We start from the raw sequence: 23,340 nt of genomic DNA on the forward strand, positions 1-23,340 counted from the left end.
AGTCTGGAGCCGGATTCGTGACATCACCTGCGGAAGCGCCAGCAGGCTGCGCGAGCTTTGCACGGTTTCAGTGCACAGCCTGTGTAGACCAAGTTTAGCAGCTAGCGATTTTGGATTGAAATATGGAGTTGTCACTTGAGCACAATGTGGAAAACGATGAGTACTAATCCCATCAAGATTGGTGTTGCTCCACCCTCCTATGATAAATCTGTTAACCATTTTAATAATTACGTGATAACGTTGAAGAAATTTGCAGAAAACCACCAGGTCGTTTTCTCAAACAAACCAGCGCTGACGTAGGATTCAGAGGGAGGCGTCCCGCACGCGACGTCACGAAAATCAATGTTTGCCGGGAAATCCAAATGCAAAGTTTTTTCAGAGGCGGACCAATTCAACTCAAATGGCTTGATTTCAACTGAATTTTTCTGGTATTGCGCAAGGTAAAAAAATTGCGCAAAATGCAAAATGTGACAGATGTTTGACCAAAGTTTAATATAAAATAGGAGAATTACATTGATCTTGCTCCTGAATTTACCCACGATATGCACTTTAAATAAATAGCACGAGACTGGTCTAGTATTAGAAAATAAATTGTAATCCATCTGAGAGTCACATCAGCGTTGTTAATAAGCTCACAGCTGCTGAGGGAGAGATGTTTATAGGTAATGTAATGGAGGTTCTGCCATACGTTAGGCTCAATTTCCCTGTTTTTCTGTCTGGTGAATTAAAGCTAGACGGCCTTTCGATTTCATAAAATCAGTGAAACTTAGTTCCCTCTAAAAATTTGGTTATTGTGATATATGCTTTTTTGCAATATCTTTAAAAAAAAAAGATTTAATTTGAAGGGATTCCCGAGCAAATAATGTGCATGAAATCGCTCGCTTCGCGCAGTTAAGCAGACAGAGGACGTCCGTGTGTGCATGCGCAGGTTTACCTCCTCCTTCTTCTTTTGGGTTTTACGGCAGCTGGCATCCACAGTGTTGCATTACTGCCATCTACAGGTTTACATTGAGCGTGAAATGACCGTTCCATCATTCTGTCGCTAAACGAACAGCTGATCACGCCGAGGTGCTCGCTGAGCGCTGATATTTATTAGTTTGGTCCTGCGTTTCCTTTCCTTTCCTTTGTATATAACATAACAGCTTTTCTTCTCGCTTTACGTTACTGTAGTCGGTCTTTCATGTTTCATTCGTGCCCTTCATTTTCCTCTCCTGTTTCAAATTTTTATCCCACAATGCCTTGCGTGAACAGGGAAAGCCCGTCACGTGATGCATAATGTAGTATCTTGAATAGCGCCACATGGGGGTGGGACAGACGGACGGATGGGACGCGCACACACACGATCCTAATAAAATTGGAAGTCTGTGATTCGAATTCAGCAGCTTTCAGTCCACTAAACAAAAATAATTGGGTGTTGGGGAAAATTCTTTTTATGACCTAAACTTGAAAAATCTAAGACTTAAATTACACTACCGTTCAAAAGTTTGGGGTCACCCAGACAATTTTGTGTTTTCCATGAAAAGTCACACTTTTATTTACCACCATAAGTTGTAAAATGAATAGAAAATATAGTCAAGACATTTTTCTGAGCATTTAATCGACCCCACAAATGTGATGCTCCAGAAACTCAATCTGCTCAAAGGAAGGTCAGTTTTATAGCTTCTCTAAAGAGCTCAACTGTTTTCAGCTGTGCTAACATGATTGTACAAGGGTTTTCTAATCATCCATTAGCCTTCTGAGGCAATGAGCAAACACATTGTACCATTAGAACACTGGAGTGAGAGTTGCTGGAAATGGGCCTCTATAGAGGATTTCGACGTGACGTCACAGGTCACGTGACGCCCCGGTGTCCGCCATTTTGAAGGTCAAGCTAGCTAATGTCAACAACAGTAGCTAGTATGTTACTGTAGCAATGTTTACGTTCAGTCATTTGGATGACTGTTAAAACCTTTCAGTCTCAAGTTTTTCCTTTACTGTATTTACTAGTTTACTGAGTTAGCGTGCTAGCTCCCAGCCTGCCCGAGCGCGCTAGCTCAGTAAACTAGTAAATACAGTAAAGGAAAAACTTGAGACTGAAAGGTTTTAACAGTCATCCAAATGACTGAACGTAAACATTGCTACAGTAACATACCAGCTACTGTTGCTGACATTAGCTAGTACTAACAGCTAGCTGCTAGTGCACTGCTACAACTACACCGACCCTAATAATACAGTTCTTGGTCATTGCCTGGGAACAGCAAATTTATAACGGGCCATGTCTCAACAGACTAAGAAGTTATTTCAATGACATTTAATAACATTTTGTTTATCCTGAGGACCGAAAGTAAATGAAAATGTGAACAAACCTTAGCTGTAATAAGATGGCGACCACCGGCTCCAGGGACGACCCGCTGATGTAGGCATGTTACCCAGCCTGGTTTTTAACGACATAGGTATACAGATCATGTGGGCCGAAGTCAGGTAAAGACGAGGGCTTGGTGTACTTCCGTACGTCAGTGAACAATCCTGGTGGAAGCAGGTAAACGTCGTTCTCTAAGCCTGCTAACCTCAATTTTTGCAAATACCTCTCCCTCTGCTCGCCCTGTAAATGCCCTACGTCGCTGGATAGTGAAGGCGTTTTCTGCATCTCGCTCCTTTTTCTTTTATGTTTTTTCCCTGGTATTTCCCACACACCTGACTGCAGGTCAGGAAGATCACCCGCGCTGCAGCGCTGCAAAGCCAGAAAAAGATAGCCTGGTAACGTGTACGGATCACGTACACCAGCATCATTGATTTTCTGGTGATATCGCTTCTTACTCGCGTCATCTAGGCCGGATAAAATACTCGACAATGAGACTTCGTCATGATCAACAGTGTATCGCTACCAGTAGTTGCCATATTTGTGACCGTCAAAATGGCGCCATCTACTTGTTGACATGGCAATGGTCACGTGGGTCGAAAACCTCTATACACTTATGGAGATATTGCACCAAAAACCAGACATTTGCAGCTAGAATAGTCATTTACCACATTAGCAATGGATAGAGTGGATTTCTGATTAGTTTAAAGTGATCTTCATTGAAAAGAACAGTGCTTTTCTTTCAAAAATAAGGACATTTCAAAGTGACCCCAAACTTTTGAACGGTAGTGTATACAAAACCAATATGTTTTGCTGTTTGAGGTTAATAACTTCAGAAAGCAAATGGAAAACGTACCAGAGAGATGCCAAGACTCCAAACGTCAGCTCTGATGTCATAGTCAGGCTTACTGGGGTCTGGAGGGTCTATTCTCTCAGGCTGAACATATAAACACAAACGCACACACCGTAAGATTACTCTACAGCCGTAGCACAGAATCTCTCTGTGCGCTATACTGTAGACAGCATCAGTCAGTCGGTCACTAAATGTTTGCACGTGTTCACTAGAACCCAAATTCTGATTGTGTAACTGTCTCCTTGCTCACCGCCATGTAAGCAGCACAGCCGGCGCTGCGGGTTTTAGCTTTGGAGTCGACGAGGCGGCCGCTGATTCCAAAATCGCAGAGCTTGATCTGGCCTTTAGCGTCCAACAGGATGTTTGAGGGCTTCACGTCTCGGTGGATGACGCCGTGCTTCTCCTTTAGATACAGCAGAGCCTTCACTATCTGCAGAATGAGGAACAGGGAAAAGATTCTTAGCTTATTCTGCAATTCCTCTGGGACTAATTTCACATCTGGGATTATACCTGCCCACTTTATTTCCCAAACCGTGACATAAGACCACATTTTTAGATGAGCTCTTACCCCCTCATTAATTCATTTAATCTACATGAACTACATAAACATAGCATCGGAAATAAGAGAGACTCGCCGCCACAGTCATCTTCCCCAGAATGCACTCTGGTATGGGCCCTTGGATCCGCTTTTTCAGCTTCTCCGCGCACGTCCCCATTAGCTCCATGGCAATGAACACGTCAGTCTGTGAGCACAGAAACACGGGATTTGCAGTTTAAACGCATTATCCAACATTTCATCAATAGGGGGAAGGAAATAAATAAACCTCACACACCACTTTATTAGGAACACCTTTATGCGCTGCTGCCACCTGATTGGCTGCATAAATGAGCAAGTGTACCTAATAAAGTGGCCAGTGAGTACAAATGCGTGCGTGACTCACGTTGGTGACTATAGCTCCATAGCACTGGATGATATACGGGCAGTCATGGCTCTTTAACACCACATCCAGATCCATAAGAATCCTCTTATTCTCATCTTTATTACCCGTCCGCCGCATTTGCTGTAGACACACACACACACACACATACACACACACAAAGCAGTTGTGCAAAATAAATTAAAAACAACGCAAGTTAAAACGCCTAACAAAATCATATACACGCCGCTGTGCTTATTCACAAACACATACACACACAGTGATGGTAACATGCAGGGCTGTAAAGAGTAAACAATAATTACCGACTGGCTTTAATAGTATGTATTCAGATCGGCAATTAAAGAGTCGTTGAGAAAGAAAAACCCAAGCGCACGTGTACACACAGTTCTTTATTTTCCTCTCAAGTAACACTTACAGCACAAATAAAAACCAAATGCCTGAATATGCCATGGTGCAAGCCATGGTCTAAAGGTTAGAGAAGCAGTTTTGGGACCAAAACATCATGGCTTTGGTTCCCTGGACCAGCAGGAATGCCCTTCCTGAAGTGCCCTTGAGCATGGCACCTAACCCCTACTGCTCTCCAGGCTGCTCTGGGTATATTGTGCATCGCTCTGGATAAGAGCATACATGTCAACCTACAGTAAATCCTCTAATACTGGCCTGTATTCCATTACTGGCCGGGACTCTAATATTGGCCGGTCTCGCTGTCGGAGGAGGTAAATAATGGCTGGACTCTAATACAGGCCGGGGCTATAACCAACGATGTTTCTGAGATCATAGTGGCCTTACACAATCGTTCCGATCTGAAAGACAATTGTGATCAGTGGCGCCGCCAGGCGTATGGCCGTACGCACTAGGCGTACCTTGGGGAGATTGTTACCTGAATGCTTTGGCAATGCAACATAATTTGAGAAAGAGAGAGAGAGAGACGTGTGTGTGCCGGCGCATTTGTGTGCTTCAGGAGTGGGCGGGGTGTGCGTGACCAAGAAAGCTCATTGGTCAATGCAGATACAGTTGAACTCAAAATTATTAGCCCCCCTTGTGGAATTGAACATAATTCTTGATTTCTCCATGAAAATGACCATTGACAACAAATGTTTTTATTCTTGAAATAAATGCACTATGAAGACATTGTCCAACAAGTTTCATTACGATATCTTATCACACTGAGTTTCAACCAAAAACAGCAAAAGTGAGATGTTCAAAATTATTAGCCCCCTGACCATTAGTAGTCAATTGTGTACCCTTTTTGACCCACAACTGACAACAACCTCTTGGAATAGTTTTTCACTAGGTTGGCACAGGTCTCCTGAGGAATTTTGGCCCATTCCTCCATTGCAAACTGTTCCAACTGGCCCAAATTGGATGGTTTTCGTGCATGGACGTTCTTTTTCAGCACTTGCCACAGGTTTTCTATTGGATTGAGATCTGGGCTCTGTGCAGGCCGCTGTATGACGTTGGTCTTGGTATCCTTGAAGTATTGCTGGACTATTTTAGATGTATGCTTTGGGTCGTTATCTTGCTGGAAGACCCAACGACGACCTAAGCGCAAAGTGAGAGCAGACTTCTGCATGTTTTCCTTCAGTATTTTTAGGTAATCTTCCTTTTTCATGGTGCCATGCACCCGAACCAGACTGCCTGTACCTGAGGCTGCAAAACAGCCCCACAGCATGATGCTGCCACCACCATGTTTAACTGTGGGAACTGTGTTCACAGGGTTGAAGGCCTCTCCCTTTCTTCGCCATACATAGGCAATGTCCATATGCCCAAACAGCTCCAATTTCGTCTCATCTGACCAAAGCACAGACTTCCAAAACTCATCTTTCTTCTTCAAGTACTCACGGGCAAACTTTAGTCGGGCTTTGATGTGACGATGTTTTAGTAAGGGACGATAGCCCCGAAGCCCATTCCGATGAAGAGCCCTCACAACAGTGTGCCTTGACACACAAACTCCAGAAGAGGCCAGGTCAGCAACAATTTCCTTTGCAGATGTACGGGGCTCTTTACGGACATCTCTGACAATTTTTCTTTCCAGAGTTCTTGAGATCTTACACTTGCGTCCATGACCAGGTTTGTTCTTGACCGAATTTGTCTCCTTGTACTTGGCAGTGATGCACCGAACTGCAGTTCTGGAGACTGTAAACCTCTTCGAAATGGCAGTGTAGCCTTGGCCCTTGTCATGAGCCTCCACAATCTTTTGTCGGAGTTCAAGACTTATTTCTTTAGTCTTCGGCATTGTGACAAATAGTAATCCTCCTCATTCATTCAAATGCCCTGTTCCTTGGAGTCCTTTTAAACTGTTGAATGGAGCCAATTGACTACAGGTGTTGCTAGGAAGCCAATTGATTGCACAGGTGTTGTTTAAAAGCTGATTGGTTAATTAACTGTGTTTTAAAAGCAAGAATCCACATGGGGGCTAATATTTTTGACCAACTCATTTTTACCATATTTCATATAAAGACAGCCTAAAACTAATTTCATATTCCAAAATGCACCACAAACATCTGAATAGTACTGGTGATTGATTGTGTATATCAATTTTTATCAATGCTTTAAACATTTGGAGGATATTTGGGAAAATGTTCCAAAATTTAAGGGGGGCTAATAATTTTGAGTTCAACTGTATACTTTTCTTGCACCACTGAGATTCTCTCCAGTTTTGAGAAACGGAGACAGACAATCGTCAGTAGTCAGAGCTTGTGCGAGAATTTATTGAGAAGCGAGTCAAAAATGAGTAAACGAACCCTGAAACAAACGAGCTTGTTTCAGACTTTTACGAAAAAGTCCAAAAGCAGTGATCCAGGGGTGTCATCTGCTTGCCAGTCCTCTCCAGTATCAGCTAGTAACACGGCACCGGCAGCTTCCACTCCTCCGCAACCTAGCAGCAGTACGCTGCAGCTGGATGCTAGCTCAGTTCCTTTGAGGGAATTGCCTTCATCTACCTCTGAGTTTGAAACTAGCCATACATCCAGTGAATTTCATATAAGAAACACCTACATCTCCCCATGTCCCTTACGATCAGAAGTAGATGGTTGCTCCACCTTGCTGACAAATGAGCCATCAGATAGCTTTACTAATGAGCCACGAGTCAGCCCGCTATCACTGACATCAGATTTATCAGACATAGGTAAACTTCAACCAGATGCCTTAAAATGTGCACCGGACTCTGTAAAGCTCAATGTCCTACAGAACCGCTTCAAACCAGACAGAGGGTGGGTGGCTCCTTCTACTCTGATTTTCGGTAAACTCAGAAAAATACCCGAGGAGTTTTTCAACGAGTCTATGTACCCCACGTTGCGCTACAGTGTGTGTCAGAGTCGTGCGTGCGGTAGTGCTGAGCAAGTTCACTAGATTCTAATCGAGGCTATAAAGAGTTTGTTTATTGTCGTGTGTCCCCGGCCTATATTAGAGGATTTACGGTAGTTCACATATGTTGTTCAAATATCAGCCTGTGTTCATGGAAGGCTAATAAATGAACCTATTTTATAGGTTCAAATAGACACAAAATCTCGTTTTTATTCATTCCACTGGTAGTCTGTTTTGCTCAAATAGAAATAGAGGCCTGCCTCTAATTCTGGCCTCCTTCCAATAATGGCCTGGACCAAGATGCACTTGAGTGAAATAAAGGCCCCGGCCTATATTAGAGGATTTACGGTATACGGAATGTCCGTATTTTATACGGATTCGATTCAATAAACGTAGTATACGGGCGTATAAATAAAGTTATACGGATTCTTTAAAAAAACTTCAATATTTATTTAGAGCTATAATCAATTCCCACAATGATAAAAGAGCGCATAACATTTACAACCGTACTGTACACCACAGACAGCCGGTAAAGAGCCTTATGAAATTATCTTGTGGTAGCAAGACTTCGTTCCACTTCTGATCATGCGCACACCGCATTGTGAGAATCCCACCAACCGTGAAATCATACACATACAGTGCAGAAAACAAGTATTTGATCCCTTGCTGATTTTGTTGGTTTGGCCACTAATAAAGACTCGATCAGTCTGTAATATTAATGGTAGGTGTAGTCTAACATGCTGAGACAGAATATCACAAAGAAAATCAAGAAATCGACTTTAAAAGAATTTGTATTAATTTATTTGCATTTTATTGAGGAAAATAAGTATTTGAACCCTCTTGCCAAAAGGACTTAGTACTTTGTGGCAAACCCCTTATTAGCAAGCACAGAGGTCAGACGTTTTTTGTAGTTGATGACCAGGTTTCTGCACATATTAGGAGGAATTTTGGTCCACTCTTCTTTGCAAATGACCTCTAAATCATCAAGATTCCGTGGCTGTCGCTTGGCAACTCTGAGCTTCAGCTCTCTCCATAGATTTTCTATAGGATTCAGGTCCGGAGACTGGCTGGGCCACTCCATGACCTTGATATGTTTCTTCTTCAGCCATTCCTTGGTTGCCTTGGCTGTATGCTTTGGGTCATTATCCTGCTGGAAGACCCATCCACGACCCATTTTAAGCTTCCTGGCAGAGGGAAGGAGGTTTTCACTTAGGATTTTACAGTACATGGCTCCGTCCATCCTCCCATTGATACGGTGAAGTAGCCCTGTGCCCTGTGCAGAAAAACACCCCCAAAGCATAATGTTACCACCTCCATGCTTGACAGTGGGGATGGTGTTCTTGGGGTCATAAGCAGCATGTCTCTCCCTCCAGACACGACGGGTTGAATTGATGCCAAAGAGCTCAATTTTGGTCTCATCTGACCATAACACCTTCTCCCAGTCACTCTCCAAGTCATTCAGATGTTCATTGGCAAAGTTCAGGCGGGCCTGCACATGTGCTTTCTTAAGCAGGGGTACTTTGCGAGCACTGAAAGACGTTAGACCATTGCGGTGTAAAGTGTTACCAACTGTTTGCTTGGTGACTGTGATCCCAGCTGCTTTAAGATCATCCACTAACTCTGCCCGTGTTGTATTAGGTCTATTTCTCACCGTTCTCATGATCCTGGAAACCCCACGAGGTGAGATCTTGTTTGGAGCCCCAGACCTAGGTCGATTGATGATCATGTTGTGAGTCTTGTACTTGCGCACAATTGCACCAACAGTTGTCACCTTAACGCCCAGCTTCTTGCTAATGGTTTTGTAGCCCATACCGGTCTTGTGCAGGTCTACAATCTTCTCCCTTAAATCCACAGAAAGCTCTTTAGTCTTTCCCATGTTGGAGAGTTTGGAGTCTGACAAACTGATTGATTCTGTGGCCAGGTGGCTTTTATACAAGTCATTAGTGATATCCGGTGTCTTCAATTTAGGTGACAAGGTAATTTGGAGAGTCTAACTTGTCTGTATTAACAAGAACTCTTGATGGTTACTAGGGGATCAAATACTTCTTTTTCTCAATAAAATACAAATAAATTAATATAGATATTTAAAAGTTATTTTCTGGATTTTCTTTTTGATATTCTGTCTCCACATGTTAGAATACACCTACCATTAAAATTACAGACTGATCAAGTCTTTCTTAGTGGGTAAACCAACAAAATCAGCAAGGGATCAAATACTTGCTTTCCCCGCTGTATAAACATAGACGCCGCCTTCTGCGTAGAATCTTACATCATCCTCGCCGCCATATTGGATGTGGCAAAGTGGAGATTCTTCACCCGTCTCTGGTATAGCGTCTAGACAGTAGCCGAGAATAAAGATGCCTCATTCATGTGCTGCGTTTAACTGTACTAACAGGTTTACCGTCCAAACGAGATCACATGGGATTACCTTTCACAGGTGAGACTGGAAAAATACTTTTCATTGTATTTGGTCATTATAACGTAATTTTACGAACAGATTTTCCTGACTTTGTGGCTAATATGAAGTCTCGCGCATAATAGCCGCTCGGTGAAACCTGTCTCCAAACAACGAAGTATTTCCTTCGTAACTATGCTGATAACACTTTGTGTTTTTGTCAAACATTGGAGCTTTGTATTCATTCTGAAGGTTTATTGTTATTAATATTGAATAAAAAGTAACTGGGATATATCATTGTTAATTATCATTCAAATTTTAGGTAAATTATTTTAATTTGCATCTTATACGGATTTTATAAGGGAAATACGGATTTTGGAGGTTGGTTATACAGGTTTGATTGACCAAAGGTTGACATGTATGTAAGAGCACCTGCTTAAAAAAAAATCCATTACTGTAGTTTAATTAACATGTTTTACTGTAAAAACAGACAAAGGGACAACGTTAAAGGAGACGTCTCGAATCATCTTCTTCCGCTTTATCCGGGTCGCGGAAGCAGCAGTCTAAGCATGGAAGCCCAAACTTCCCTTTCCCCAGACACCTCGGGAAGAACACCGAGGCGTTCCCAGGCCAGCCGAGAGACATAGTCCCTTCAGCGTGTCCTGGGTCTTCCCCGGGGGGACATGCCTGGAACACCTCCCCAGGGAGGCGTCCAGGAGGCATCCGAAAAAGATGCCCGAACCACCTCAGCTGCTTCCGCTCGATGTGGAGGAGCAGCGGCTCTACTCCGAGCTCCTCCCGAGTGACTGTGCTTCTCACCCTATCTCTAAGGGAGCGCCCAGCCACCCTGCGAAGGAAACTCATTTCAGCCGCTTGTATCCGCGATCTTGCTCTTTCGGTCATTACCCAAAGCTCATGACCATAGGTGAGAGTCGGAACGTAGATCGACCGGTAAATTGAGAGCTTCGCCTTTTGGCTCAGCTCCTTCTTCACCACGACGGACCGGTAAAGCGACCGCATCACTGCGGAGGCTGCACCGATCCGCCTGTCAATCTCACGCTCCATCCTTCCCTCACTCGTGAACAAGATCCCGAGATACTTAAACTCCACCACTTGAGGCAGGACTTCTCCACCAACCTGGAGGAGTTAAAGGAGACGGCAGGTCTCAAATAAACGTGAATTCTGTCAAGGTGTTTAAAGTGAAACGTTTCTTGTGGAACGCTCAAAAATATTTGTAATCTGATGTGTGTCCTTTTTCAGCACAGAGGGAAGAACATGTGGTTACAAGAGCCATGTTTCTGTTGATTTTGCATAGATACTTAGAAAGTATGAATAACCAGGGCTTTCCTAAAAGCATGGATATGCGGCGCGGCACTCCACCACGCTGTGCGACATCAGTGCTGCGCTGTCACTTGCACACCAAATTAAAAAAAAAAAAATTTAATAATGCCGCGTACTTTCCGCACCGAAATATATCCTATGCCCCTCTGAAAATGACCAATAACTATAGAAATAGAAAGATGTTGGAATATATATATATATATATATATATATATATATATATATATATATATATTAGTGCTGTCAAAAATGTCACGTTACTAACGCGTTAACTTGACTCAATTTTAACGGCGATAATTTTTTTATCGCGAGATTAACACTCTGACATGATGCCACGCCCCGCACAGCCAGAGTCCTCTGCCCTCCCCCGAAGAGCCACGGTGCTCGGCTTAGGTTTCGTTTTCCCATCAGCGGCTCCAGCCCCACTTTGCAGTGGCTGTGACAAGACGTGTTATACTCTGCAATAAAAAAAAAACAAAAACATTGGTACAACCAGTGTTCGAACTATGCCGATATTTTCGGGGGGTCCCTTTATTCCCTTGGGGGGGTGCTTGCGCTTGTCTCAGAGCGCGGCTCTCCATCGCGCGCTCACTTCGGATATGCAAATGCTTCCCGTTACACACGATTGCTATGTCAATAAACATCATTTTGACAATATTTTAGAGACCAAATCATATTTTCAAGGGATCTCATGTCTGTTTCAGGGGATCTCGGATCCCCCGAGTACCCCCGTAGTTCGAACGGTGAGCAAGCCCATTCACTTTTTTATGCTGATAAGAGAATTACAGTGGTTTTTCATGTGACAAAAATGTGCGATTAAATTGCGATTAATCGCGAGTTAACTATGACAGTCGCGACATTAACCGCGATTAAATATTTTAATCGCTTGACAGCACTAATATATTATATATATGACTATCCTGGTACTCAACCCAGAAATGAAAAAGGGTTTCGCTGCGAGCGCTGACTGCCATTCGCAACCTTACATAAAACCACGTTCTAGGTGATGGTCACTAGATGGCGCTGTTGCATGATGTCCTCGATTCTGTTCCTGGCATTCTGGAATTGGAAAATGAAGGTATGCTATGAAGTGCTTCCATTTCAAATCTAATCTTGCCCGTTAAATTTTGCCCCTCGCATATTTGACAAGGTAAAAGAGATCCCGTTTCCATTTCCGGTTGAGAGTACGCCGTGCGTATTTTGACTGCTGCTTCTCACCGGAGATTTTCATTTTTCTCTCCCCCCTTCTGTTTGTGCAGTTTGATGTTTGAGTGTTTCTGTCCGCCAGTAGTGATGTAGCTCTGGACCCAGTTTTGGCGTCGGTTCCCTTCAGGCCTTGGTCCGCCGTGGGTGATGCCTGTACTCCTCGCCATGGACTGCAGTGAGCTCTTTTTGACATCGGGGTTGTCCAGCGCTCTGTGCAACGGTGCTTTTGAGCTTGGTGCGGTGTTCTGGGCAATGCTGCCCGGTGGCGTTGCGGCAGCTGTGCGGGTGGTTTGGGACATACCGGCGCTCGGTGTGGCGGTGCTTCTGTGCTCGCTTTGTGGATCCATGGCGCGGCGTTCCGGGCGATGTTGCCCGGTGGCGTTACGGGATTTATCTTCATGCGCCTTTTGGTGGAACTGTGGTGGCTGCACCATTGGAATTACATCCTGACCCTCTTTTGGTGGACTCCCTCTCTCTCTCTCTCCCCCCCAAATTGTAAAGCGACCTTGGGTGTGAGAAATGCACTATATAAATTTAACTGTATTATTATTATTTAAAAAAAACAAACAGCAAATTTAATAATGTTGAACTGTGCCTAAATCAGCCCTATAGATGCCACCAGAATGCAGCATTTGAATTCTCTAATTTCAAAATTTTCCAGGGAAGCATGCCCCCGGAGCCCCCGAGCAGTCTTCAGGGCCCTCCAGGCTGGGCTGGGCTCTGCATCAGTAGCACCTCTCTGATATTTTTTCTGTTATGCTACTCCCTTCTCTTTTAGGGCGTGTATATGGACTATAGCATTTTCTCTGACAGAAAGCACTGGCTTTATCCCAGCAATTCATTTAAAAAAAAAAAAAAAAAGCTGCGTGGGTTTTGTTTCTATGATAACAATATCTTGACAGCATATCTGCACTCTAACAGCCATTGTATGATAGAATAGCATCGCTTCTTTGCTATTTGTTATCCATTTGTTATTCAGAACAAGCTTCTCCTCCGTTTTCTTGGTTACCAGGGTGATAAGTCCTACCCACATGACTGGTTGCCTGAAAAGGAGCAACAGTGAAGACACCAGCACCTTTCTGAAAAGTTTAAAGACTTTGAAATAGAATTGCTCGGAGTGGCGGCACAAAAAAAGGTGGCGCGCTCGCTAGGCAGCTGTATTCGGTCACATACGCGCTCTCCTCTTTGGGAACGATTATAAATAAATAAATAATGATGCTGGCATTCAGGAAAAAAAAGGCTAGACACTCAGCCTTTGTCTGCATTATTCTCAAGCAACCGCCGATTGCAAGAAAGTACCTAGTGGTTACGTGTGTGTATACGCACACTCACCTTGACAGCGATGACGTGGCCGGTTTTCTTGAATCGCACTTTGAACACCTGTCCACAGGTACCACTTCCGATCTCGCCCTCGTTGATCAGATCCGTCACCTCCGCAGGATAACGCTGCAACACACACAACCACAGCCAATTAGTGGTCAAGTTCCATGAAATGACAGGTTACAGATTATAAGATTTTGATCTTGTACAGTACATGCACTGGCCAATTAATTCAATAAAACCTACTCTGCACATATACAATTGGGTCCGTCTCAGAAACCGCTCTCTCATTTGGGACATTATGGTCAAAAAATACATTTTCTAATTTTACTAATTTTTTTTTTTTGCATTTACCTCACACTCAATGTTTCTTTTGTCATGTTTAATAAGAATAAAGATAGCGTCTTGCTTTATCTGGCCTCCACTGTGGAAATTTTTTTGATTACAATTCAAATGCTTTTGTAAAATTGATTTACATATAAAATAACTCCATCATGAAGAATTAAAGCCCCTCCTTCACAGATGAGTGAAAATATTGAATAAATTTCCTCTTTTTGATTGCTTGGGTTAAAAATGCCAAGTTATGATGACTGAATTGATTATTCACTTAAATATGAATAATATGATACGTTTCGGGTATTTGATATGGCGAAATAGGACACAACGGAAAAATCAAGAACACACTGGAAAGATGAGAATAACGGTGGTGGTAAAAGAACAGCGACTGTACCGGCTGAAGGTCGCGCGGGTCTCTGCTGCGGCATGCGAGCAACGGGACATCACTACCGCACCGGACGGAGTGGGGGCGGGGCAAAATGACTGGCCGTAGATTCTATCCAAAAGCTCGATCTAAATTGACCATGGTTGCAAAATATTGGCCAAAAATACGCAAACACTACGAAATATGAAAGTAAGATGAAAAAGAAACATTCTATCGCCTTATACTGCAAGACTAAAACACAATAAAACTGTCAAAACTCACCTTTTCCTGTGATGACGTCCGAACAGATCACCCACGTAACAGAAAGACCGCAAATGGAAGCGCGATCAACTTCTAACTGTTGGAGTGGAAAATTCCATTCTACACGTGTGTCCTTCCCCGCACGCAAATAACACGCTACGGTAAAAAATAGACCACAACTCATTTTATAGTTCAGAAATTCATACAGGACCAGCTACCATCGTAACATATTCTATACCGAACTTTCAGCTTTCGTTTAAAAAACAAAATCGCAGATTTACAACTAAATGTTTATATGGCGTAGTGATTTTAAGTTCCTACTTTTGGTGAGGTCGTGACCTCGACCCTGAGGCTTTCCGTTTAGATCAAAACACACGATCGTATTGGTTTTGGGTCTGCAGAAAATGGAGTTACAACGGTGATCAAATATTTTGCATGATGTTTATTACGGTTATGATTATTCTGTGAGCGCACCAATCCTTAGGTGGATAAAGTTACAACTTAAAATACAATTAGTGATAACTGTAGACTTTTCAGTGGACTACAACCTTTTTAAGGGAATGCGATGTAGTCAACCGTTTATCATGTCCCAGATCAAGCCGCCATTTTTCCACAAATTTGCAGAATTTTTGCCAAATTCTGAATAGAGTATTCACATCGAAGATTTAGTTTTATCTGTACAGTATTATTTCTTTCATCAGTTTATTTCAAATTAAAACCAACATCACCATTCAAAACCGTATAGTTTACTGACTGAGTATATTTAGTGGGGGACCCCCACAGTGCCCAGTTTCTGAGACAGACCCAATTACTGACTGCAGCCTGTATGTAGTGCTGCAGTGAATCTAAACAATTACATGAATAACCTGTAGATATTAAGAGCGCTACCACTGAATAGCCTCCATCCAGGCTCTTGTGCTAACAAATCAGCGTTGCTACTTGTGATGGCAATGGTGCGTCTCACCTGTCCGTCGATCTTCAGGTAACCCGTCTGTTTCATGATTTCCTGTAGCTTCTGGTCTATTTCAGCACTACACGCACAGAAACCGTGTTGAAGTCAGTCACTGTATACAGCGTGTCTGTGTTAATACATTAACAGTATTAATATATTAATAAAAAAGTGTGCGTGCAGGACGTGTGCTTACTTCTCCAGGCTCTTCTGCAGGCCGTAGGGTGGAGTAGGCAATGTGAGCATGTGTCGTGGTCGACTGGGGTACGAGTGGTGCTGTGGTGAGCTCTCTGAAGAAGAGGAGCGACTCCCGCCATCGTTGGCCAGCGGCAGCTGCAAAGCTGAACGCGGGGAAGATTGAGAGAAGCAGAAGAAACACAAATCAGAGGCAGCACGGACGGTGACGCGGACAGTCAGGGTGACGACTGGGATCTTCATTTGCGGAGACTGCTCCGCTTTTAAAATGCAGCCAGGCAATCCGTCATTTAAACGGTGTTGCCTTTGCGTCTCTAAAAGGAATATTACTTCAAAACAAAAGCTAGATTTACACTCACTGACCACTTTATCAGGAACACCCATTCACCTGCTGTTCTCTAATCAGCCAATCCCTTCACAGCAGCACGATGCATAAAATCATGCAGATACAAAATCAAGAACTTTAGCTCATCAGAATGGGAAAAAATTATGATCTCAAACTGCGACTTTCTTTCACTGTGGCATGCGTGTTGGTTTGAGTATTTCAGAAACTGCTGATCTCCTGGGGTTTCCACACACACACACACACACACACACACACACACACACACACACACACACACACACAGCAGTCTCAAGAGTTTACACAGAATGGTGCGAAAAACAAAAAACACTCAGCAAGTGAGCGACAGTTCTGTAGGTGGAAACAAACGCCTTGTTGATAAAAGAGGTCAGAGGAAAAATGGCCAGATTGGTTCGAGCTGCCAGGAAGGATATAGCAACTCTTTACAACCGTGCTGAGCAGAAAAGCATCTCAGCATGCAACCACGTTGGGTTCCACTCCTGCCAACCAAGAACGGGAATCTTATGCCGCTTTTCCACTACCAACGCGGCTGAGTCGGGCTGAGCCGTGCCGTGCTGAGTCGAGCTGAGTGGGGCTGTTGGAGTTGCATTTCGACTACAACCGCGCTGAACCGTGCTGGCTGGAAGTGGGTGGACACATTGGGTGGAGTTAGCGAAAGTGGGTGGACGTCACGTGATGTCGTTAGGCGGCGCAAACAGTGACATCAGTGATCTTTTAAGCGGTAGTCTCACGACCCGGATAGTAAACAATAAACATGGAGGACATGGAGTCGTTAGTGTTGCTGGTCTTGGTGCTGTGGCTTGTTGTCACCGACAACGCCAACAGATACTGGCAAGAGCGTATAGATGAGGCGAGGCGCATAAGGCTTCAGAAATTCTCATAATTCGTAATTATTATTCTTCCGGGTTTACGGTGTTTACAGATCCCAGCGTGCTCGCGGGGCGTGTGTGGGCGTGTGAGGACACTCCTCCTCACCAATCAGTGCACAGGCGAGTGTCTGCTCACGCCCCTAGCCCCACTCGGCTCGGTTTGGCTCGCTTCAGCCCCACTCCAAAACCGTGCGAGTTTTGGGTGCTAAGCAGGGCTGAAGCGAGCTGAGTCGTGCTGCTCTAAGGTAGTCGAAACGTGAGCCGTGTCGGGCTGAAGTGAGCTGAAAAAGGGTAGTGGAAAAGGGCCATTAGAATCAAGAACAAGTTCCTATTAAAGTGGCCGGTAAGGGTATCTCTAGAACTTAAAACGTTTATTCTTTGCCTCAAGAAAAAGACCCATTTGTTTAATGGACACTGTATACCTTATACACCTTATAGCAATATGTTTAAACAACAACAACATAACAGCCCGAGATTAGAGGCTCATGAAAATGCCAACGTGGCTCAGACTGCGTTTGACCCTCCTTTGTTCAGCCTTAAAGCGTGAAGGCTTATTGATTGCTGTGCTTCTGATTTCCTCCACTGGAAAACATGCCTGTGGATAAAAACTGGTTAGTGTGGATTAGTCAGTGTAGTCAGGCACCTGAGCCACACACAAACATCAAGACACCTGCAGTACACAAACACACACTCTTGCAGCACTCAGCGTTGAAAACCGTCAGCCATTCCGAAAGACAGACAGACAGGCAGACAGAGAAGGAAAAAGGTCAGACGAGTTCAAACCCAGCAACAACTGACCACTTCAGATGCTCTGTCAAGTGCTGTATTAGCTTGTGTGTGTACGCGTGCGCACGCGTGTGTGTATGCGAACCGAGCCGTGCAGTTACAGTGATGTCATGCACAGGGTCTGTCCATCCATCAAAACAGGTTAATCCAATCTCCAACTCAAACACACCGCCACACACACAGCTCTGCCACTGAAACTCGCTCTAGCGCAGGAAGAGAGGAATGGAGCGAGGGATGGATGGATGGACGGATGGATGAGCAGAAAATTGAGAACAGAGGATGCAGGATAGGACAGATTCAAATTGAGGTGATGCAGACAGAGAGCAAAGTCTTTACTCAAGTCGGACACTCGAGTGTTTCCAATTTATCCCCGTTTTGCTGCATGAAGTGCACTGAGTGATGAAATTAAAAGTAATCATGATGTATGGAAGCCTGTTTTTGGGAAAGTACAGGGAGGAACGGAACAAAAAAAAAGGAAAAGAGAAAGAAAAGATGAAATAGGGCCAAGGAAAAAGGGATATTAGAGCTACATTTATATATAATCTGGGATTATTTATTGGGGAAAAAAAAAAAATCGAACTTATCGAGTAAGTGAAATTGAGGGTTTAAACGTCTTGCTTGTCTACAACGATGTCTCGGTCAATATACAGGAAGTTAACAGATGTTGAAAGTATGAATTTTGTCCCGCATCATCCTGTTACAAAAATATAAATCCACTTTGTTTACCTGGACAGAAATTGGTATCAACTAGTTTGTACATGAAGGTTTTTTAACTACGATTGATTCATTAGTCTGATGGCTAACTATTAAATATTATTGTATCCACATTCACTAGATACTAGGCCCGTAACGGTACATGTATTCGTACCGGACCGTTGGAAAACAGACCTTCGATACGGTACAGTGCTGTACCGAACGAGTACAGTCAGTTTATATGTGTTTTTATATGCTGCCACTACATCTGGCTCTTTAATATTCATGAGGATACCTGTACGTGATTGGAGTAGTAAAGGGAAGACTCTTTAATATTTATAAAGAAACTCGTTCGTGATTCGTGCTCTTGTGACCATGTGGAGGTCACTTCGCACGGCGAACCAATCAGACGAGCCTTTCCCAAACACTCTTCAAAAAACTTTAGCGAGGTGCCGGCTTGTGTTGTATCAGAGAATGGTGTATCTGATTTGACATTATGGCTACTGCTAGCGACCAACCGGAGCTAGAAGATCCTCCCCTGTCGTTAAAATCTCCCGTTTGGGAACACTTTGGTTTCCCAGTGAAATACTGCAACGGAGAAAGACAAGTGGACAAAACGAAGGCGGTATGTCGACACTGTTTTACTGGGGTTGGCTATTTTTCGGGCAACACGTCAAACATGCTAACTCACCTGAAACGGCACCACCCAAGTGTTAAGATTACTGCGACAAGGGGAAAAAAAAAAAAAAAAACACTCTAGTGCAAACGCAGCTGACTTCTGCATTCAAGCACCCTCTCCCTGGCAATTCAGATCGGGCTAAAGCCAATAACAGCATCCATTGGCGTCTTTATAGCATCGGATCTAAGACCGTATTCAGTTGTTGAGTAGATGGAGTAAAATTTTACTCCATCTTAGACGGAGTAAAATTGCTTAGTGGAATACTGGAACTGAGTGCTGCACTTTACATGTTGAAAACTTTTGTTTACTGTTTAAAAGGAATTCATTATTTTTAATTTCAAACATTGGTTAATCATTTGAGAATATTTCATTTAATTTACTGGTACCAAGCAGCACTTTGAATTTATTTACTGTTTCTTTTTGTATATTGACAATTTTGTGGTTTAAATAAACAACGTGCTGAGGAAGAAAATGGTTTTGCATTTTGTTCCCATATGGCCCTTTTCCACTACCCTTTTTCAGCTCACTTCAGCCCGACACGGCTCGCGTTTTGACTACCAAAAACCAGCACGACTCAGCTCGCTTCAGCCCTGCTTAGCCCCTAAAACTCGCACGGTTTTGGAGTCGGGCTGAAGCGAGCCAAAGCGAGCCGAGTGAGGCTGGGGGCGTGAGCAGACACTCCCCTGTGCACTGATTGGTGAGGAAGAGTGTCCTCACATGCCCACACACGCCCCGCGAGCGCGCTGGGATCTGTAAACACCGCAAACCCGGAAGGAGAAGAATTACGAATTGCGAGAATTTCTGAAGCCTTATGCGCCTCGCCTCATCTATACGCTCTTGCCAGTATCTGTTGGCGTTGTCGGTGACAACAAGCCACAGCACCAAGACCAGCAACACTAACAACTCCATGTCCTCCATGTTTATTGTTTACTATTCGGGTTGTGAGACTACCGCTTAAAAGCTCACTGATGTCACTGTTTGCGCTGCTTAACGACATCACCTGACGTCCACCCACTTTCGCTAACTCCACCCAATGTGTCCACCCACTTCCAGCCAGCACGGTTCAGCGCGGTTGTAGTCGAAATGCAACTCCAACAGCCCCGCTCAGCCCGACTCAGCACGGCACGGCTCAGCCCGACTCAGCCGCGTTTGTAGTGGAAAAGCGGCAATACTGTACCGAAAATGAACCGAACCGTGACCTCAAAACCAAGGTACGTACCGAACCGTGATTTTTGTATACCGTTACACCCCTACTAGATACGAGTAATCACGTGCTCCGATTGGCTACTCTACTGTAAGACTATCAACTCATATACCGTGAGTAGAGAAAACCAAAAACGGCAGAGCGTGTTGCTGAACCAACCGAGGACGAATTAAAAACTATTCGAGATCAAAACCCCAAAAAATACAAAGCAACAAAATATGGAATAAAATCTTTTTTTTTATTTTTCAAGAATTATTAGAGCATTTTTCGCAAACTGCTACTGCCATTTCGCCGGTTTGTTTGCATTCTAAGAGGAAACGATTTTGTCTGAAGTTTTTATTTATCGAATTTGCAAAAAAAAAAAAAAGCTCCGTTTCTCAAAATCCAGTGAATGTGGACAGAAAGAGAAAAAAAAAAAAAAAAAAAGTGTTATTCCACTCAATCTAGTCATACATGGCTTATAGCCGACTCGGTGCTACGCGCCTCGTCTGCTATCAGCTCATGTACGACTCGATTTCGTGGAATAACTGTTAATGATATACAAAATATAAAATACCTATTTTATATATAACCTATCTACAATAATCTATATTACAAAAATCCATCTATAATAAAACAATATCCTCAGCCTAATATCTTCATTTGCTTGCATTTAATATTGTTAGCATAACAATCTGTTGTTGCACAACTCATTACTGATGTAGTACAATCCACATGCCCTGAACATCGTTATTTTACACTCACACGGCTCAGTTTATATGAACGTGGATAGAATAAAACAGTTATTCCACTCAATCTCGTCATACGTGGCTTATAGCCTCCTCGGCGTTACGTGCCTCCTCGGCTCACGTACGACACGATTTCGTGGAATAACTTAAACGGGCTACATGTAAGCATAAACTAATCAGACAAAGATCAAGAGAGAAAGAGGGGGAAAAGAAAAAGACAGAGGAACTGAACAAATGAGTGAGAGTATGGTGTGATGTGTGTACTGTATGTGGGGGTGGAGAGATATGGAGAGAGAGAGGGATGCAGTGGCAGAGGGTGATTTGATGAATGGTACCTGCACGTTGGGAAGGGGCTGGAGCAGGACTGAGCTGGATCACGATGACTAGATACAGGAGAGAAAAACACACACACACATTACTGAGGGGGGAAAAAAATCAATCAGTCATTCTCCACCTCTCACACACACTGCACAGATCTCTTCTAATTTTCAACTCGTGGACACAAACACTACGCACTGTCTAGTCTGATACTAGACTACATCTGAACCTTCATTCAGGAAAAACTCTTATTACACACACACACACCAACTTCTACAAACATGCCTGCCAAGACCAACATTTATGCCCCAAAGTAAGAGCGCACTTAAAAATTACTTCATAATATAATGACTTTCTCTAAGCAATCAGTTAATCAGATAAACCACAGAAGTATGAGGACACACATGCACTGCACATGGATGTATATAATTACTGGCTGAAGCCCATTCACCAGTTAATAGTCCTTCCATTATCGAAAAGGAACCAAAACAGGACCGCCAGTAACCAAATATTAGTTAAAGCAGATACGCAGAACCTTTATTTTTAAATGCATTTCTGAGTAGATAGTTTCTCCATCCTTGACTCTTGTATGCTGCATAAAGGGGAATAAAAATATATTTTTTTGAGAGTTAAAATCGGCCACAAAGTCGGCATTCGAGCTGCCCCGCTGAGCCAGCCAGCCCTGAGTGCGTGACGTCACAGCGGGAACCGGTTTTAAGGCCGAGGCCTTTTACAGCTATAGACCAAAGTCATATCAATAAAACATTTATGGTGAAAGTAAGAAATCCCGTTACCAACTTGCTCAACTAAGACTGATTTGACTTCATTGATTGTGGGTTGACTCTCATTAAAACAGGATAGGGTGTTATAACTTATGCAACACACATGTACATGCATGCATTTTCACTGATAAAATGTAAAAGGCTCATTAAATAATCAGATGAACTGAAACAATCACATTCTGAAGCAAATTAAATCTTTTCATACCGGTAACTTAAACACAATACAAGTTACATGGATTAATCTAAATGCAGGTAAACGACGAGCGTTGTTTTTGTTGTTTTGTATCCAAATGAGAGTCGGCGCTTACCCGTCTGTTCTCTTGCTTCTTGAAGACCGACCTTGTGGCTGATTGTTTCAAAACAATCTGACTTTCAGTTGCTCGTTCAGTTCTCCGTTCATTCGCTTCTTCCACGTAATGGTGAGATATTGCTGCTGAGGCAAGCGTATCCAGCGAATCAGACAGCTGGTCCACTCATTTTCTCCATGCTGAGTACTCCGCCATTACTGCTCGGCTCAGGCAATTACTAAAACCCGGAACGTCACCGGTTTTAGCAACAACCGCAGGGAGGTCACTGCCCGAGCCATAACATGTCACATCCCGTTCCGTCCCAGGTTTTAGCAACAACCCTCGGCTCACACTCCGGGAGAACTGGTGCAACTGAACTTACTTTCCTTTTCCTTTAATTGTTGGTACTGCACCCTCTTTCAATACGGGCTTATAGCCAACGCTCCTCAACAGATCAGAGGTCTCGTACGAGTCTTCAGTAAAATGTGCAGAGCAGAGGAGAGACCACTTCATAGCCACCCAATGTGCCCGTGAACTTCTCGCAAAACGCGTCCAAATCTTTGCAGTTTGAACATTCTTGGGCCATGAATGCAGCGTAAATCCACCTGTCGTGTTGCTGCACCTGCCAGCAACACATCTACGTAGCATGGCGATAAATTAGCTCAAAATGGAGGATCGGAGTTGCAGTCAGCTCTGTGTTTTAGTATAGCAGAAATGGCAATGAGACCGATAGCCTTCTTGCTGTGACGTTACGGAAGTCAAGGTCATTCACTCAGACCGCTACCTATATGAATCGCTTTAATCGTAAAAATTACTATATTAGATTTA

At 43.5% G+C, this 23,340-nt stretch overlaps 1 protein-coding gene across 2 annotated transcripts in view; it reads right to left on the reverse strand.

Moving 5' to 3' along the window:
- The window catches only part of map2k7 (mitogen-activated protein kinase kinase 7), a 53,462-nt gene that overhangs the window by 14,161 nt on the left and 15,961 nt on the right, over positions 1 to 23,340 (reverse strand). Inside the window, exons 2-9 of one of the 2 annotated variants that reach the window (XM_060898881.1) lie at positions 21,461 to 21,508; positions 15,804 to 15,948; positions 15,623 to 15,689; positions 13,710 to 13,823; positions 4,133 to 4,252; positions 3,827 to 3,934; positions 3,442 to 3,621; positions 3,195 to 3,275 (exon numbers count right to left, since the gene is read on the reverse strand). In XM_060898881.1, coding sequence (XP_060754864.1) covers positions 3,195 to 3,275; positions 3,442 to 3,621; positions 3,827 to 3,934; positions 4,133 to 4,252; positions 13,710 to 13,823; positions 15,623 to 15,689; positions 15,804 to 15,948; positions 21,461 to 21,508 — 863 coding nt within the window. The remainder of the gene's footprint in view (positions 1 to 3,194; positions 3,276 to 3,441; positions 3,622 to 3,826; positions 3,935 to 4,132; positions 4,253 to 13,709; positions 13,824 to 15,622; positions 15,690 to 15,803; positions 15,949 to 21,460; positions 21,509 to 23,340) is intronic. The other variant, XM_060898882.1, reaches the window with a different exon arrangement.

Source organism: Neoarius graeffei, chromosome 18 (assembly GCF_027579695.1).
Source record: "Neoarius graeffei isolate fNeoGra1 chromosome 18, fNeoGra1.pri, whole genome shotgun sequence".
Taxonomy (NCBI): Eukaryota; Metazoa; Chordata; class Actinopteri; order Siluriformes; family Ariidae; genus Neoarius; species Neoarius graeffei.